This window comes from Protobothrops mucrosquamatus, unplaced genomic scaffold, assembly GCF_001527695.2.
Source record: "Protobothrops mucrosquamatus isolate PMUCROS unplaced genomic scaffold, P.Mucros_1.0 scaffold760, whole genome shotgun sequence".
Lineage (NCBI taxonomy): Eukaryota > Metazoa > Chordata > Lepidosauria > Squamata > Viperidae > Protobothrops > Protobothrops mucrosquamatus.
In genome coordinates, this window is record NW_015387029.1 from 196,299 (window position 1) to 213,825 (window position 17,527).

Here is a 17,527-nt window from a genome sequence, read left to right on the forward strand (position 1 = left end):
AAAATGTTTGGGTTAATATAAAGGACCTCTAAAGATTAAACATATGTTTAATTATAGTTTAAAAGAACAGAAAAACTTTGGAAATAAATGTATATCAGTTTAAGAGGGATATGTATTTTAAGTAGTATACTATTTTCTTATTCTTTCTTCTTCCTTTTTTTCTCTTCTCCTTTTTTTATTTTTTAAGACATGAGAAATATAAAAGTGTTGGGATGGCTTGTACAAAGAAAACAGACTTAAATATTTAAATGTAATTAACTTTGAGAAAATCTTAACTAGTAAGAATGTTTTGAACACTGTGGGGAAAACAAATTTAAATAAGAATTGTAAACGGGATCTATGATGAGGCAACCAAGATGTCTAGATAGAAAAGAAGCATTATATGGATGTGATTATTTGTAGAAATGTTGGAAAAATCTTTATACTTAATTGTTACTTATCAAAATAATAAGAATTGTATTAATTCAAGGTTGGCAAAGAATATTATTGGAAGAAGAGAAAATAAAGCAATGCTACTATGTGGATTATAGATTATGGAAACTAATTGTTAGTTATTGTTTTGCAAATATAAACCCAGGTAACACACTGTACCAAATATTAAGGCGATTGTGTTAAAAAAATCAATAAAGCATACTTTATTAATAAACAAAATCATGTAGACATTAATGTGTTTCTTACCCTTACCATACTTATTACTTTATTATCCTTTTTTTCAATTATTATGGAAAAAGATGGATGGAAGAAAGGAATGAAGGATGGGTGAGTATCAATGACTGATCACGACTCGTTCATTATTGATCATGCTCATGACTTGCTCATTATTGAGTAAGGATGCAGACAAGGTTGTATGATAGTATCTTATTTGTTTTATGATCTTACAGAGGAAAGTACCAGGAAGTGCTTAAAAACTGGTATTTGGGAAGGCAAATTTCTTGTGTACTTTTATACACAGATGGTAATATGTTGTCTATGATCTGAAATGATTTGCAATAAATGCTCTAATGATTTGATGTTTATAGTTCATTCCAAGAAGCTAACTTGAGAAAAAGCTTCAAGCAGGCTCCTCCCTAATTCCCATGAAAGGTAAACTGAGGAAAGAGGGAAGCACATTCAGACTTGCAAAGTGCTCTGTTAAAAGTAGCCTTAGACATATATTTATTTATTTTATTTATTTATTTATTGAATTTATATACCGCCCTATCTCCCTTACGGGACTCAGGGCGGTGAACAGGCGATACTAAAAACCATGATAAATATAGGCAGTTCTAAAATCAAATTAAATAACAGGCCTGTTCTAAAAACACACCCATACAAAAAACCCCACTAAAACATAATCAAACTACGCCAGGCCGGCCGCACAGAATAGATGGGCCTTCAGGGCTCGGCGAAAAAGGCGCAGGTCCGCAACTGTACGTAGGTCGGGGGGTAGGTCATTCCAGAGGGCAGGAGCTGCCACAGAGAAGGGTCTCCCCCTGGGGGTCGCCAGCCGGCATTGTCTGGCCGACGGCATCCTAAGGAGGCCCTCTCTGTGGGAGCGGACTGGTCGAAGGGAGGTGTTTGGTAGGAGGCGGTCTTGCAAATAACTAGGTCCATTGCCATGGAGTGCTTTAAAGGTTGTTACTAACACCTTGAAGCGCACCCGGAAGGCCACAGGCAGCCAGTGCAGCTCGCACAGGAGAGGTGTTACATGGGAGTATCTATATATATGGCTTTGGGTTCCTAATCTGGTCTACCTTTAGGGCTGACACTTGTCCTCACTCCCATACACACAAACACAAAATGTCAACATTTTATTAAGGGGACTACTCATTTCACTGAGGCTGATCCCCTCTGCCCAAATGCACTGGATAGACAGAAATATTCGGAGACAGGTGATACCTCAAACAACCATCAGGCCCTATGAAGGGCTATGTAGGTGACAACCAGCACCTTTAGCAATATCCTAAGACACTGGAAGAGTTTAGGACCAGGATGTGAGGGGTCTGCAGATATTTTCTCAGCCCTCTTTCTGGTTTGTGCAGTATACAGATCCTCAGTGGATAGTAGGCTGCTTGCAATTGTTTTTTTCTGTAGTTCTAACTATCCATCTGTACCTGTCCTGTTTGGTCACTGTGCCAAACCAGACAGTTATTGAGGTACAAATGACAAACTCAATAATTCCTCTGTAGAACTCCTTGGGCAATCTGAGTTTTCTGAGTTGACACAAGAAGAACATTCTTTGTTGTGTCTTTTTAGTGAGGGTTCTAATGTTAGGTATCCATTTCAAATCCTGAGAGATTATAGAACCCAAAAACTTGAAGGTCTGTTGATATTGTGTTGTCTATGGTGGCCGTGGAGATCTTCTCCATCTTGGCCTCTGGGGCTGGTCTCTTGGCTTGCATCTTTTTCCCCAAATATTATATTATCCTACTGAGACCCAATCTGAATTGTAGAGAAAATATAATGAGGCACAATAATCTCTGATTTGTATGGAAAGTAGTAACTTTTATTTTGACTTGTGGGCTTTTTTTTAGTTTGATGTGATTTTTTAACAATAATGAAATAAGAGAGGGCCTTTTTTTCAATAAATGATTAGAAATCATATACATATTTTATAAGCATCTCTGTCCAAAGATGTATCATTTTTAGCTACTGTTTGAAATTCCTTCTATTTCCATTTGAGATATGGTACAATACAATTTATTTTAAAACATTTTTGCTTAGGTCTCAATATTATGATCTGATCCACTTATCTAATTAGAATAACATATAAAACAACCTTTTGGACAGCAACAGTGACTAACAAGCAAGTACTGGAACACATAATACCAGACACACCACTGGAAGGAAATCATAAAACCGCGTTTCATTTACTTTGGCCATGTCATGCAGAGGAAGTCATTGGAGAAAGCAATTATGTTTGGAGGAGTTAACAGTGAAAGGAAGCCAGGCCATCAAAGAACATAGTGGTTGGACACTTTCAAAACTGACCCTAGCCAGAGCATAGAAAAACTCAAAGAAGTAGTGCAAGATCATAAAATGTGAAGAAACCTGGTCCATGTAACTGCCAAGAGTTGGACATGACTGATTGGACAACATCATCATTATCATAAATCAACCTTACCTCCATTGTTCCAAAGAAGCATGGATATCCTTTGGCATCTCTGTCTAAAGATGTACCATTTTCAATTCCTGTTTGAAATTCATTCTATCTATATTTGAGATTTGGTACAATATGATTTAAAGTATATTAAAATATTCCCCCTATTGTATCAGCATTGTGATGTCATCTGGTTAACTAATAACAATTACATATAAAGCAACCTTATCTCCAATTGTTCCAAACAAGCATGGACATCATTTAACATCTCTGTCCAAAGATGTACTATTTTTGTTCCTGTCTGAAATTCTTTATTTGCATTTGAGATTTGGTATGACACAAACTATATTATAACATACTCATCCTCATAATTTCTTTTATGTTTTTTTTCTAGGCACCAGCAATTTAGAAAGTCCTGCAATGTTTCACAGGAATCAGCAGGAGTTTTTGAACAAATTAATAAAATCAGTCTGAACTCCTTTGGGGGGGAGGGGAATAACATGACCAGTTGACTTGACCATGGGAATGCAATGAAGTGTACCTTGACTTCATCAAAGCATTTGACAATATCTTCCATGGGATCCCAGTAGAGAAGAGAGCAAAATGGAGGCTGAAATATGAGGCTATGAGCAAGTTGAATAAATGTATTGAAATACAGTATACGGTACTTGTGGCTAAAATCTGACTTCAATGTTGAAGGCTTCATCCTAGGTTCTGNTGGACCTTTTTTATGTGCCACAGGGATCAGTGCTGTCCCCTCTTCTATTATACATCTACATGGGACTGCAGGGTAAGCTCATCCATCTCCATGTGGTGAGGTTCCTCAATATGCTTTTGACACCCAACTGCACATCTTTGCTTCTGACAAATTAAGCAGTGCTGGGCATGTCCTGTCCTGCTGTCTGGAGGCTATGAGTGTCTGCATGGGGAAACACAGTCTTCTAAAGAACCCCACCAAGACTGGGTGGCTTTGGGTTCTAGGGCTATACCATCTTTCGTGCTGGATGAGGTTGCATTGACCCAAACAGACCCCGTGAGAAATTGGGGTCCTCCTGGACTCACAACTCCTACTTGAGGATCAAATAGCAGTTATGGACTTTTCACAACTTTATCTGCCAGTTGCACTCATTCCAGGACAAAGGATGCCCTGGCCACCTCCTGGTTGGATTATTGCAATGTGTTCCATATGGGCCTTCTCTTGAAGAGTATCCAGAAACTTCAGCTGGTGCAAAATGCACTAACAAGAGCAGTTATGTTTCTGCTAGATCTCATTATACTTTTGGTTGCTGAGCTGCATTGGTTGGCCTCATCCCTCCTGAGCTATGAAGTTCTCTCAAATCTGGTCATGCTAGCAGATTTGGGAACCGCAATAATTCTAATTCTTTCTCATCAATGTTGTATAAAGATTTTAAGCAATTATTGTCTTCTTTATTTACAGTTTTTAACTGGCTGTTGTATGCTGCTCAGAATCACTTTTCATGAGATGGATGGCCATATAAATTTGATCCATCAACCCATTTCATCCCCTGTCTTGTGGGTATAACCAAACCAGTTAATCCACCTAAACATTGGTATGATTGCTCACACTTCCTAGGGTATATCTGACTGCCACCATGCCCCATTAGCACCCATTCTATCTGAACATACTATGGCACAGGCCAAATTCCATCTGGTGTGCAGGTGCTCACTTTCATGTTTGTCAAAACCTCAACTTCAGCTTGACTCTCAAGTCCATCTGCTCTGTGGATTACCAACAAGAGACACAAATATGTTTAGGGCAATTGTTTTTCCTTACAATTAGCAGAAGAACAGTAATTCTTAATGCATCCCCTGTGGATTTCAACCCACAAAAATCTTCCAAGGCAAAACCTACTTTAAAAGTAGGTTTTCCGAGTGATGGAGGACTTTGCCTTGTCTTCCAAAATGCTAGCTCCGGGGTTCAGCAGACCTTCATGTCAAAGCCCAAACACAGGTAACAGAAAACATGATTCATGATATAATAGCAGTTTATTGATTGAATATTCTCATGACCTTGTCATTAAAATAAAACACAGCACACTGTCTAATTTCAGTATAAGATAGCTAGAAGCAAATAAAGTGATAAAATACAAATGTGTTAATGCAAGGAGACATCAGATAAAATTGCCCTGAGGCCATCCAGCTGGCAAAATAATCTTGATTGTGCCACAGTTCTGGTGAGATTTCAAGTGCCGCCTGCAATTCAGCTTCTGCTCAAACCTTGATTTCTCATCTAGGAGGGAAGGTGACAAGAATGACTGGGCTGCCTCTCCTGCTGCTGGTGGTGCTGTTCTTCTGGCTCCTGCTTCCATCAGCTGCTAAGAGGATGCAAACTGTATGTGTGTTGGAAAAGCCTTTCCAGAGTCAGGATGACTGGAGCTATTACAGGCCTGGTGATCTGATTATTGGGGGGAATTTGCCCCTGGCAGCTCTTATATTAACCAGAGGTCCAGATTTTCAAAATGACCCATTCCTCCTTATTGATAAATTCTTGTAAGTTTCACCTGGAGGGGAAAGCTGTAGATGAACATTTTCTTTGTTTCGGATTCAGAGCCCCCTTTCCGAAATACTTGTTTTTAGGGATCTTCAAAGCTTTGTCATTTTTTTTCAATAAAGGCTAGAATACCCAGTCTTTCCAGAAATCTTCATCATGATCATTATAAATCACATAAAAGTGGGGTGGCACATCACCTTAGAAACTCTGCTGGCCTAGTGCAGAAGTTGACTTATAATATTAATTTGGATGTAAAATCAAAGTTAAAGAAACTTAGTCCTTTTCTAATGTGAGATACTGCCAAAATCCCTCAGTTTTGGAATCAGCAGAGCTCATGAATAAGAACAGAACAGAACAGAACAGAATAGAATAGAATAGAATAGAATAGAATAGAATAGAATAGAATAGAATAGAATAGAATAGAATAGAATAGAATAGAATAGAATAGAATAGAATCTGGAAGGGACCTTAGAGGTCTTCTAGTCCAGGACCCTGCTCAAGCAGGAGAACCTATACCATCTCAGACAGGTGAATGTCTAGTCTCTTCTTAAAGGTCTCCAGTGATGAAGCACCCATGATTTCTGGGGGTAAGCTGTTCCACTGGTTGATTGTCCTCACTGTCAGGATATTTCTCCTTAATTGCTTCTCTCTTTGATCAGTTTCCAGCCATTGTTTCTCGTCCTTCCATCTGGTGCTTTGGTGAACAACCTGGCCCCCTCTGCCTTGTGGCAGCCCCTCAGATATTGGAACACTAATACTCATGGCCTTCAGTCAATCTGTGCTGTGACCCATCTGGAGTCTAGTGGTCACAAATGGTTACCAGACCTGAAGAAGCTGCTCCAAGAGAGATTCAGTTACAATCAGTGAAGCAAAGTGAAGAAGGGAGGGTGATAGAATCGTATAAAATGGTCCATGATATGGAGAGAGAGAGAGAGCTCTTCTCCTTTCTCACTAAGCCATAGAAGTTTAATCACGGAATATTTATGTTAAAAAGCTGGGACTTGCTGTTGCAAACTAAACCAAAAATATGGCAATGCAAACCCTACCAGCTGACACAAGCTTCCTTGTAAGTTTCCCTAATGTTTTTCTCACTATAGAGTCATGCCCAAGAGCTTCCAGTTGTTCCTGGCCTTGATGTTTGCAGTTAAACAAGTCAACAATGATCTGGTTCTCCTCCCCAACATCACTCTTGGCTTTCACATCTATGAAAATCGCCAGACTGAGAGGAATAGTTCGTTATTCAGCCTCTCCCTGCTCTCCACACGAGGCCAAATGGTTCCAGGCTATAAATGTGACCGGCAGGACCGTCTGCTCTCTGTCATTGGAGGTGACAACCCCAAATCCTCAATGGTGATGGCCTCCATCTTCAGCATCTTCAAGGTCACACAGGTAAGGGAAATACAATATGGAATAGACAAACAACAGAAAGAAACACAGAAGCCAAGGATGAAAACAAAGGTGTTGGGGGAGAACACATCATGGTTATATGTGTCAGTTCTGACACAGATCTGACAATATGACTTAGATAATCCTTCCTATAGTTGAATTTATTTTTATATTTTACATGTCAAGATACATTTTCATATAACCACAAATAGATATTGATGTAATTCTCAAAGAACAATTGTTAGGATATTGAATTTAGTAGCAGAAACACTAAAGTGTACAATAAGCTAGAACACACAATTACAGTTGATTAGTTAGAGAGTGCTGACTCATGCATGAGGCAATGTGCACTATGATTGGTTGTGATAAGTATAAAAGGGGAGTTTCCCTTTTTCCCGCCTTTTTCTTCTGTGTGTTTTGTATAGTGTTTAATTTACCTCATAATATACCTGTGTTCCTGAATATCTTGACTGCTCAAGCATGAGGCAATCTACACTGTGATTGGTTGCTGTGGATATAAATGGAAAGTTTCCCTTCTTTTCCTGCCTTTTTCTTCTGTGTGTTCTATATACTATTTAATTTACCTCATGATATTCCTGTGTTCCTGACTATCTTGTGTTCTTCCTTTTCTGGATGATGACAAAGACTTCTGTAAATTTGAATGTTTAATATATTTATGTTTATGTAAAAGATTACAAGTTTGTTGCAGCATCTCCAACTTCATCTGGACAGCTGCCCTGAAATTCCTTGACAGAAATCACTTCCTGATTTTCATAAAAGTTGATAATCCTTCTACACCTTTCAGTGCAATTTATTCTCTGTATCGGGTAGATGGTTTGTTCCTTTGACTTCTGATCTACCACAACTAGGCAAAATAGGTAACTGGTGGCTCTTCCTAAGAAGGGAGGAAGATGAAGCCTGCCACTCATATTGAGTAAAAATGACTGGTGTGGCAATAAACTACACAATGGGGAGCCTTGAAGTCACCATTGAACTGTACTTTGTCTCTTAAAGAGGATTCTCACTTTCTCCAGCTTGGTGTTGGCTTTGAGTTCACTCAGGGAGAGAGAAGAGTTTATCCTTTCTTTTTCTGGATTAATCCTAGTGAATTTCCACAGTGTGTGAGTTTAGTCCAGCTGCTCCTGCATTTCCAGTGGAATTGGGTTGGGCTCATGGCCCCAGAAGATGACAATGGAGAACGATTTGTCTCAACTCTGATACCAATGCTCAAGGAGCAGGAGATCTGCCTGGCCTTCACTGAAATGATGAAATCTGATTTTTATGCTACTCCAAGATCAAAATTACTTCATATTTTCAACACTTGGTCTAAAGCTGAAGTAATTATTCTGTTTGGAGACTCCAGCACTATTACAAATGTACAAGTAGTTGCATTTGTTTATGAAACATGGAGAAATACATCATTTCTGAATGTTTGGATCTTTACATCCAATTGGAAACTTACTGTGATAAACTCTCAATACATATTGCAAGGTATAAAGCCCTTCCATGGCGCTTTGCATTTTAGGGACCACACCGGGGATGTCTCAGAATTCAGCCATTTTCTCATGTCTTTAGATCCTTTGAAACCACAAGGGGACATTTTTCTCCCACTATGGTGGGAAAGGGTCTTTCACTGCAAGATCCACAAACCAGGCAAGATCCCTCCAAAGGGGGGAAAAACATGTACTGGAAAGGAGAATTTAATGAATCTACCATCTTACGTGTTTGAAATGAGCATGACTGGTAAAAGTTGCAATATCTACAATGCCGTTTATGCTGTGGCACACGCATTGCATGCACTGTATGGATCAGGAACCCGACCAGCCATGATGAGGCTTGCAAAGAGGACCACAAATGTCCAGTCATGGCAGGTAATTTTTGTGATTTTTTTTATCCTGTTCATAGATCTCTAGAGCAGGGCTTTTCAACCTTTTCACCCATTGTACCACTTTTAGGATATGGCAACATCCGAGTACCACCAGTCACCTAGCAAGGTGTCATAAACTTGATGACCCAAAAAAAAAAAAAGGAAAAAAGTGATAAAGTACAGGTAGTCCTCGACTTACAACAGTTCGTTTAGTGACTGTCCGAAGTTACAATGGCACTGAAAAAAGTGCCCCCCTAGCCACAGCCGAGCAAAACACCTGCCTGCCCACCCGCCAGTGCTCTTCCTCCTGTCCGAGGTTTTCATTGTTGTGAGCATTTCTGTTGAGGATTGGCAGCGGAGGTGGGGTGGGGGGTGTTTGGTTTTTATTCCCCCTGACTGCTGGGTGGTTGCAGCAGGTTTTGGTCACTTCACATGACCCTGGGACACTGTGACAGTCATAAATATGAATCAGTTGCCAAGCATCTGAATGTAAATCACAAGACTCTGGAGAGGCTGCAACATTCCAGCTGATCGGTGCTTCTTCTGGGCTCAGCAGAAGCGCCAGGATCAGTGCTGCTTTCCAGCTGATTGGTGATTCTTCAGGGCTCAGAAGCACCAGGATCAGCACCGAGCTCCAGGTGGAGCCTGGCACTGATCCTGGCACTTCCACTGAGCCCTGACAGCCCCGAAGAAGCGCCGATCAGCTGGAAAGCAGCACTGATCCTGGCACTTCCACTGAGCCCTGACAGCCCTGCAGCTCCAGCCGTCTCTCACTCAGGCTTGTGTGGGGCTGCCACCGGTTCAGCCCATTCCCCTCCCCTGCTACTTTTCTAAGATGGTCGCATACCACCTGCCAGGTGCCAATGTACCACAGGTGGTACCTGTACCAGTGGTTGAAAAGCCCTGCTCTAGAGAGGAAGCTCCCTGTGTGCATTTCTTGAATTAAATATATGCATGGCATCATATCACTCCATCAAATCTGCATCCAACCAGACTGAAACAATATTTTTTAAAAAATAAAACAATTAAGAGAATTAAGTATAGTTTTTGTAGAAGGGGGGAAAGAGAAATAAACCAAACCAGTTGTCCATGAGATTCATGTAGGAAAGACCTTCCTAAAAGTTCTTCAAAGGTCTTTGGAGTTTGAGTTTCATAAAGAGGCCATCCCAGGGAGGAAGCATCACCCCAGAGGAACAGAAAACATAAAACAACATGGCATATCTGCCAGAGGCTTCCACGATCCTAGTGGGCATATTTCCAGAACAACCTAGGTTTCCTTCAGATGTAGCCTGGATTGTGGCGGCGGCGGCGGTGGTGGTGGTGATGATGATGATGATGATGATGATGATGACGATGATGTTATCCATTCAGTTGTGTCTGACTCTTGGTGATTCTATGGGCTAGGCCTCTCAACATCTTCCGATCTTGCACTACTTTTTAAAAAGACACTCAACTCAAGTTCATTTTCACTTTGGTTTAGTTTCTATGGCTTACCATGCTGTGTGACCCACCCCATTTATTTATTTATTTGCTGGTTGTGTGAAAACAACCTCTGTCAACTTTAACACACATAACAAGACTTAGCATAGTCTAAAATTCATTTCTGAAATGCATAAATATGAGTTCATCCTCTTCTCTGCAGGAATTCCTCCTATTATTTCTGGAGAGAATTCCTACAATGTCCATGTTAACAATAAATACGGCAGTGAGCCTTGATTATTTGCTTTGGGGCCTGCATTTAGATTCCATAACAATAAATTACAAATTACTCTTTCATTCTATGTTCTTTTAACTCTGCACCTTTTTTTAAGTCACAAAGGCAGCATAACCACCATTCCTTGCTAGCCTTCACTTTTAAGGATTGGGACTTCTGGTCCATTTTCCAGGGCTTAATCCCCTTTTACCCAACACCTTCCAGCCTTGATACTTCAGTAGACTTGTAATCTTCCGTTTGACTGAGTTGCTTCTTCATCACACAATTCTTGAGAGGAAACAATTCCGTGTGACCAGATGGCTGTAGCTGGTCTGCATCTTAGGAAGGCTTGTAAGGCTGAAAGTCTCAGCTTTTGTCAGCTGTGGTAGCTTCAGAGTCCCCATGCTCACTCCACCAAACACCTCATCCTTCTTTTGGTTCTTCACCACAATATCTGTTCTCTCCTTCCCCCATCCCTTGTGCTCTTCAGTGTTTCATTCACGTAGGCATTTGGTTTTGTGGTTCAGTAGGTTGACAGAACTAGGTATCTAGTCTAATGAAGAGAAAGATTAGGGGTGAACTGGTAGCAGTTTTCTAAAATTTGAGGTGCTGTCACAGAGAAGAGGGGGTCAATTTATCTCCAGAGCACCTGAAAGCAGGACAAGAAGTAACAGTTAAAAGATTACAAAAGAGAGATCCAGCCTAGAATTAAAGAAAAAAAAATCTGGCAGTGACAATAATTAGAAAGATATAAACATAGAAAACTGAGAGCAGAAAAAAGATCTAGTGGTCCATTGAATGTTTCCTTTGAGTTTGTTTTTGTTTGCTTTTTGATTTATATATTTATTTTTATTTTGTTATTATTTTTCATATTTTATTTTATTTTATTTATTTTTGTCAGATTATGGACATGGGTTCCCAAGCAAGCTTAAACTCAGTTATTGATGATTGACCCACCACTTTTGTTGCCACTACTCTTTCTGAGAAGGAATACATTGACATCATTCTCATAAAATTGCAGTTGAAGAAGCCATGGTACAAAATGCCCAATCTGAAGGTTTGGGGGAAGCAATTCAAAATTTTATGTTACACCTGATTGCTCAGATCCCCACCAAGGAAAATCCTCTAGATTCACAAATATATACAAATCTCCTACGATGATGGCCATCACACAATGATAGAAGCCATGATGTCTGATGTGTGGCTTTCAGCCAATTACTCCAGTTTCTGAAGGTCTCTTTTCTTTCAGCTTCTTCCCTATTTGAGGACTATCCACTTCAACAACAGTGCTGGAGATGAAATTTCCTTCTCAGAAAATGGACTAGGATCTGGTCATTATGATCTTGTCAACTGGGTTCTCCTCCCCAATCTATCTTTTGTCCCTGTGAAAGTTGGACAGATAGATCCAGGGGCTCCCCAAGGCCAGAATTTCACCATTAACTCCAATGCAATTGTCTGGGCAAGAAAGGTGAACAGGAAGGTCAAATACATTCAGCAAAAAACTATTCTCTTCTGGGGATTCAAGACATCCTCCTCACTGGAAAACAAAAAATTGGCAACCGTTTGATGAAAAGCCTGTTTTGCATGTAACATATTTGATGTCTGATTTATGACAGATCAAAAAGGGTTGAGATTGAGGAAGAAATTCTGCCTGAAACCCAGGATTCCATTAAAGCAGCCAGCAGTGGTTTCCATGGACATTTCCCATTCAGTTAGATCCCATGGCTGTTTTAGAAAAGCTATAGCTCAACTCACAAGCCTTCTTGTATGCCAAGTCCCCAGTTCCAATCTCCAGCATCCATATATGGTGGTTTGGAATGGAACTGGCCTTAATCCCCCCGTAGCTTTTCTTAGTTTCTGATAGACCCTAGTTTGCTATTGTGTTTTTGGTTTGCGAGCAATTGACGAAGACGCATGGTTAAAACAATAGGTCTTTATTTCTCTTTCCTACAACCAAGCAAACAGCAAAAGGCACGCAGGCCTTTTATAGTGCCTGAAACCCGGACAGTGTGAACCAATAGGAATTTAGCCTTTTCGCGCCTTGCGCATGCGCACAAGGCTGGCACCAATCTGTCTGGTCCCAGGCAGCTTTTGGGATTGCCCAGGACCATTTGCAACAATTCTGAGCCTGCAGTCAGCTCTTGCTAGCTCAGGACACAACATTCACCATCTATTTTGAGGATATTCTGACAATGGAAACAGAAATGAACAAATGAATAAATGTAACCATGCTGATTGCTTAGACCACCTCCATTACTTCTCTTTTAGAAGATGCCCTTTGCCAGGTGTGGCATGAAGAGATGCCATGCAGGAGAGAGGAGAAGAGTTCCAGAGGGCAAGCAAGTTTGCTGCTACCAATGTGTCCCTTGTCCAGAAGGGAGCATTTCTAATCAGACAGGTAGAGCACACTTTAAATGTAGAACTTCCAAGATCAAGGAAACTATTCAATAGAAACAAATATCAATTGCATTGTTATTTTTGGTAGATTGACATTCTTAATAACATTCATGCTTGTCAACAGAACCTCTGAGTTCATTGATTTCAACTATCTAAAGGACCGTCACCCAACCCACTAGAGCAAGGAGGCAAGGAATGTTGTGGGTCCCATCTCTTAAGAAGATACATCTGGCGGTACCCAAAGAAGGGCCTTCTCTGTGGTGGTTCCCTCTCTCTGGAACACAATTCCCCCAGAGATTAAACTGGCCCCCACTCTAACACTATTTTGGAAAGCACTGAAGGCCTGGTTGTGCCAGCATGCCTGAGGAACCCAGAGCAGGATGGAGCCCATTAAATGGCTAGTTTGAATGTGTGTTGGGGTGGTGGTGGATGTTTGTTATTTTATTATTTTTTTCCTTGTTATTTTTTATTTTTTTAAGATGATGTTTTCTATCCATGTAAATTGCCTTGAATTGCCATGTGCGAATAGGTGGTAATATAAATTTTCTAAATAAATAAAAATAAATAAATAAACAAACTGTCCTCCTCCCAACACCTTTCCTTCTCAACAATTTAATGCAGGATTGTTTAAGGGCACAATCTCCGAGACCGCCTTCTGCCACAGATTACCTCTCATCGGCCGATACGCTCCCACAGAGAGGGTCTCCTCAGGGTGCCGTCAGTCAGACAGTGCCGGCTGGCGACCCCCAGGGGGAGGGCCTGCTCTGTTGGAGCCCCCTCCCTATGGAACGAATTACCCCCAGAGATCCGGGTCATTCCGGATCTTCCCTCCTTCCGCCGCGCCCTCAAGACATGGCTATTCCAGCTAGCGGGACTGGCCTAAGGGATATTTTAATTTGATTTTAATTCGATTTAATTTGGTTTTTAACATAATTTTAAAAAGAAACGGCAAAAAAATCAATATTTCATTTTAATTGTATTTTAAACTTAGTATTTTGTATGGTTTGTCTGTTTTTTAACTTGCTGTAAGCCGCCCTGAGTCCGCCAGGAGAAGGGCGGGGTATAAATTTAATAAAACCTAATAAAACCTAAACCTAAACCATAGGTCAGTGATGGCGAACCTTTTAGAGACTGAGTGCCCAAACTGCAACCCAAAACCCACTTATGCATCATCAAGTACTGGGTGGGTGTGGCCCATTGGGTGGGCGTGGCCCATTGGGTGGACGTGGCTGCAATGGTAACAGCAGACTGGATGGGACTAAAAAGTTCAATCAATCAATTCCAACTTTGCAAGATCTTTTTTTTTCCCATGAGAAGTTGAAATTGACTGATTGAACCTTTTTTTTTTTTGCACACGGCAGCGGAGGCCTAAAGCAAAAAGGTTTTATAAAACCCACTAAAGGCCTAGGACTGGGGCAGCGGCGCGTGTGCCCACAGAGAGGAATCTGAGTGCCACCTTTGGCACCCATGCCATAGGTTTACCACTACTGTATATAGGTTCTCTAGTAGACTTTCCACTCTGATTCTTATATCCAGCTACATCAAAGAAAACCAGTTACCAAATGTTTCATGGGGGTGTGAGGTTCAAACTTCATTATTTAGGGTGAAGTAATTGAAAGACCTGTTGGAGAAAGAGATCCATCTAGCTATGTCTGCTTGCCCTTCTCTGCAAGAAAATGCTGAATGAATGGATGCAAAATATATAGGAGAGGACTTGAGATAAAGAGCTGAATACAATAAACCTATTCCCCAAGATTACCAATATCAAATGTTGATTTGCCCTTTTGATACACTATAAAATACAAAGTGACTCTTGATTTCAGATGCAGCTTCCTGTGACCCCTGCCCAGAAGACCGATACCCCAACAAGGACAAGGACCACTGCATTGCCAAGAAGCTCCACTTCCTTTCCTATCAAGACACCCTGGGATACATTTTGGTTTCTCTTGCCCTTTCTCTCTCGGTGATCACATCTGCAATTCTGGCAATATTCCTTAAGTATCGTGACACATCAATTGTCAAGGCCAACAACCGAGATCTCACCTACATACTCCTGGTTTCTCTCAAGCTCTGCTTCCTCTGCTCCTTCCTCTTTATTGGTCCACCAGGGAAGCTCACCTGTCTCTTCCAACAAACTGCCTTTGCCATCCTTTTTTCCCTTGCAGTTTCCTCTGTCTTGGCAAAAACTGTCATGGTAGTTCTGGCCTTCATGGCTACCAAGCCAGGCAACAGCACAAGGAAACTCTTAGGAAAACCACTGACCAACTCCATTGTCTTAGCCTGTCCCCTGGTTCAGACACTTCTTTGTGCCACCTGGCTGGTAACCTCTCCCCCATTTCCCAACATGGACTTCCACTCCTTGTTAAGAGAAGCCATTTTGGAATGTCAGGAAGGCTCAGTTTCAATGTTTTATGGTGTTCTCTCCTACCTGTGGCTTTTGGCCATTATCTGTTTCACAGTGGCCTTTCTGGCTAGGAAATTGCCAGACAGCTTTAATGAAGCCAAATTCATTACTTTCAGCATGTTGATCTTTTGCAGTGTTTGGATCACCTTCCTCCCCACCTATCTGAGCACCAAAGGGAAGTCCATGGTGGCTGTGGAGATCTTCTCTATCTTGGCCTCTGGTTCTGGTCTCTTAGCTTGCATCTTTTTCCCCAAATGCTACATTATCCTACTAAGGCCCAATCTGAATTGTAAAGAGAATATAATGAGGCAGAAGAATTGCTGATTTGTTCTGGAATTGGGAAATTTTACTTGGATTGGGGCATTTTGGCAGTTGTCCCTGATAAGAGCCCTGAGTAATATATGTTGATATCAAAGATGTGGATAATTATTAATTAAGCAAATTTATGTAGCCACCCAACTCACACATAAGGGACTCTGGGTGGGTTACAAGATATTTTTAAATACATAATATAATAAATCCATTATATAAAAAACCCTACCCCACCCATTTACAGCGGGGCAGTTTTCCACTTCAATCAAAGGATCTCTAAAATCTGCTGGATTGTGTTGGGTGGCTGGGAATCCGGAGAGGAAGACTTTTATTTTACAAAAGGAAAATTTGCAAATTGAAAAAAGAGAGAAAAGAATTGTAAATTGCAAATGTCTTCAAGTAGTGCCAAAATTAAATTTCCACTAAAAATAGTGTTTAATAATAAAAATATTTAAATGGAAAACATATAAGACTTTAATTTACCGTATATACTTTTTAAGGCCAATTTCATTCTATTTTCATATCTTTCTATTCTATGTCTCAGTACATTTGTTTACTGCTGACTTCTATATTTCTGCTGCCTTAATCCTGGTTGATCACTGCTGTCACTCTCTATGCAGTTATCCTTTTTTTCCTACGGAATTCAATTTGCTTTTTATATTTTTTTATTTCTGATTTTTTTTTCTGGTCTGTCTTTAATTTCCCTTTGTCTTTTCTGTTTGTTTGTTCCTGGAGGGCCTTCTTCAATCTTCTTCTCTTCTGGCTCTCGCTCCATCTGAGAAAATGACTGGAAGAACATTTCCCTCAGTCAGGTTCTGAAGTAAGAAAGTCAATTACTCCCCCCCCTACTTTTCTCATTTTCTGCCTTCATCTCTGTTGCCTCTTTTCATCAGGGAAGTCTATCTGTTAGTTTGCCTGTTTATCTGACTCCTGGCCTTTGGCTCTTTTTATTCAGCCTCTTCCTCATGATGCTGTTGGTGGAAGAGCTTCCCGGAAGCCATCTTGTCTTCCCTCCTTCTTGTCTCTTGCTCATCACTTCAGCTTTTATCATTGTTTATTCCTTCTTAATTCTTCTCTTCTTCATCTGAACCTTCACTCCATCTGAGGGAAACTCTCCAGAAGATGTTCCAACACCTCTTTCAGTGATTCCCTGCCAGGTGACTGTAAATAAAACAGCTGCCACATCAAGCATTATTGCTCACACTTACAAGGCTACAACTGGCTTCCATGCTGAGTGCTTCTTAACTCTAAGTCTGAAAGTCAAGTGTTGTGTCCCATCACAATGTACCTGCCGAGCAGCAGTAAACATTCCCTAGTCAAGCTATTCTCCAAAGCACATGAAGGCAGGACAAGAAGCAATGAATGGAAACTAATCAAGGGGAGAAGCAACCTAGAACTAAAGAGAAACTTCCTGACAGTTAGAACAATTAGCCAGTGGAACAACCTGCCTCCAGAAGCGGTGAATGCTCCAACACTGGAAGTTTTTAAGAAGAGACTGGACAGCCATTTGTCCGAAATAGTATAGGGTTTCCTGCCTGAGCAGGGGGTTGGACTAGATGACCTCCAAGGTCCCTTCCAACTACTACTACTACTACTACTACTACTACTACTACTACTACTACTACTACTACTAATTATTATTATTATTATTATTATTATTACTACTACTACTACTACTACTACTACTACTACTACTACTACTATTATTATTATTATTATTATTATTATTATTATTATTATTATTATTATTATTATTTTACTTTTCATGGATGTCAGTTGTCCCCAGTGAGCACTTTTGTCCTTCTGAACTCGTCTCTTGCCTTGTATCTGGTCTCCCAAATGCTCCATTTCCTGCTGAGGCCCAAACAGAATCACAG

The 17,527-nt window shown here is 40.6% G+C and overlaps 1 protein-coding gene across 1 annotated transcript; it reads left to right on the plus strand.

Moving 5' to 3' along the window:
- Positions 1-6,692: 6,692 nt before the first annotated feature.
- LOC114922745 (vomeronasal type-2 receptor 26-like) lies at positions 6,693-15,662 on the plus strand. Its single transcript, XM_029284608.1, has 4 exons — positions 6,693-6,980; positions 11,787-11,868; positions 12,849-12,935; positions 14,758-15,662. The coding sequence occupies exons 1-4, from the start codon at positions 6,693-6,695 to the stop codon at positions 15,660-15,662; spliced, it is 1,362 nt and encodes a 453-aa protein (XP_029140441.1).
- Positions 15,663-17,527: the final 1,865 nt, after the last annotated feature.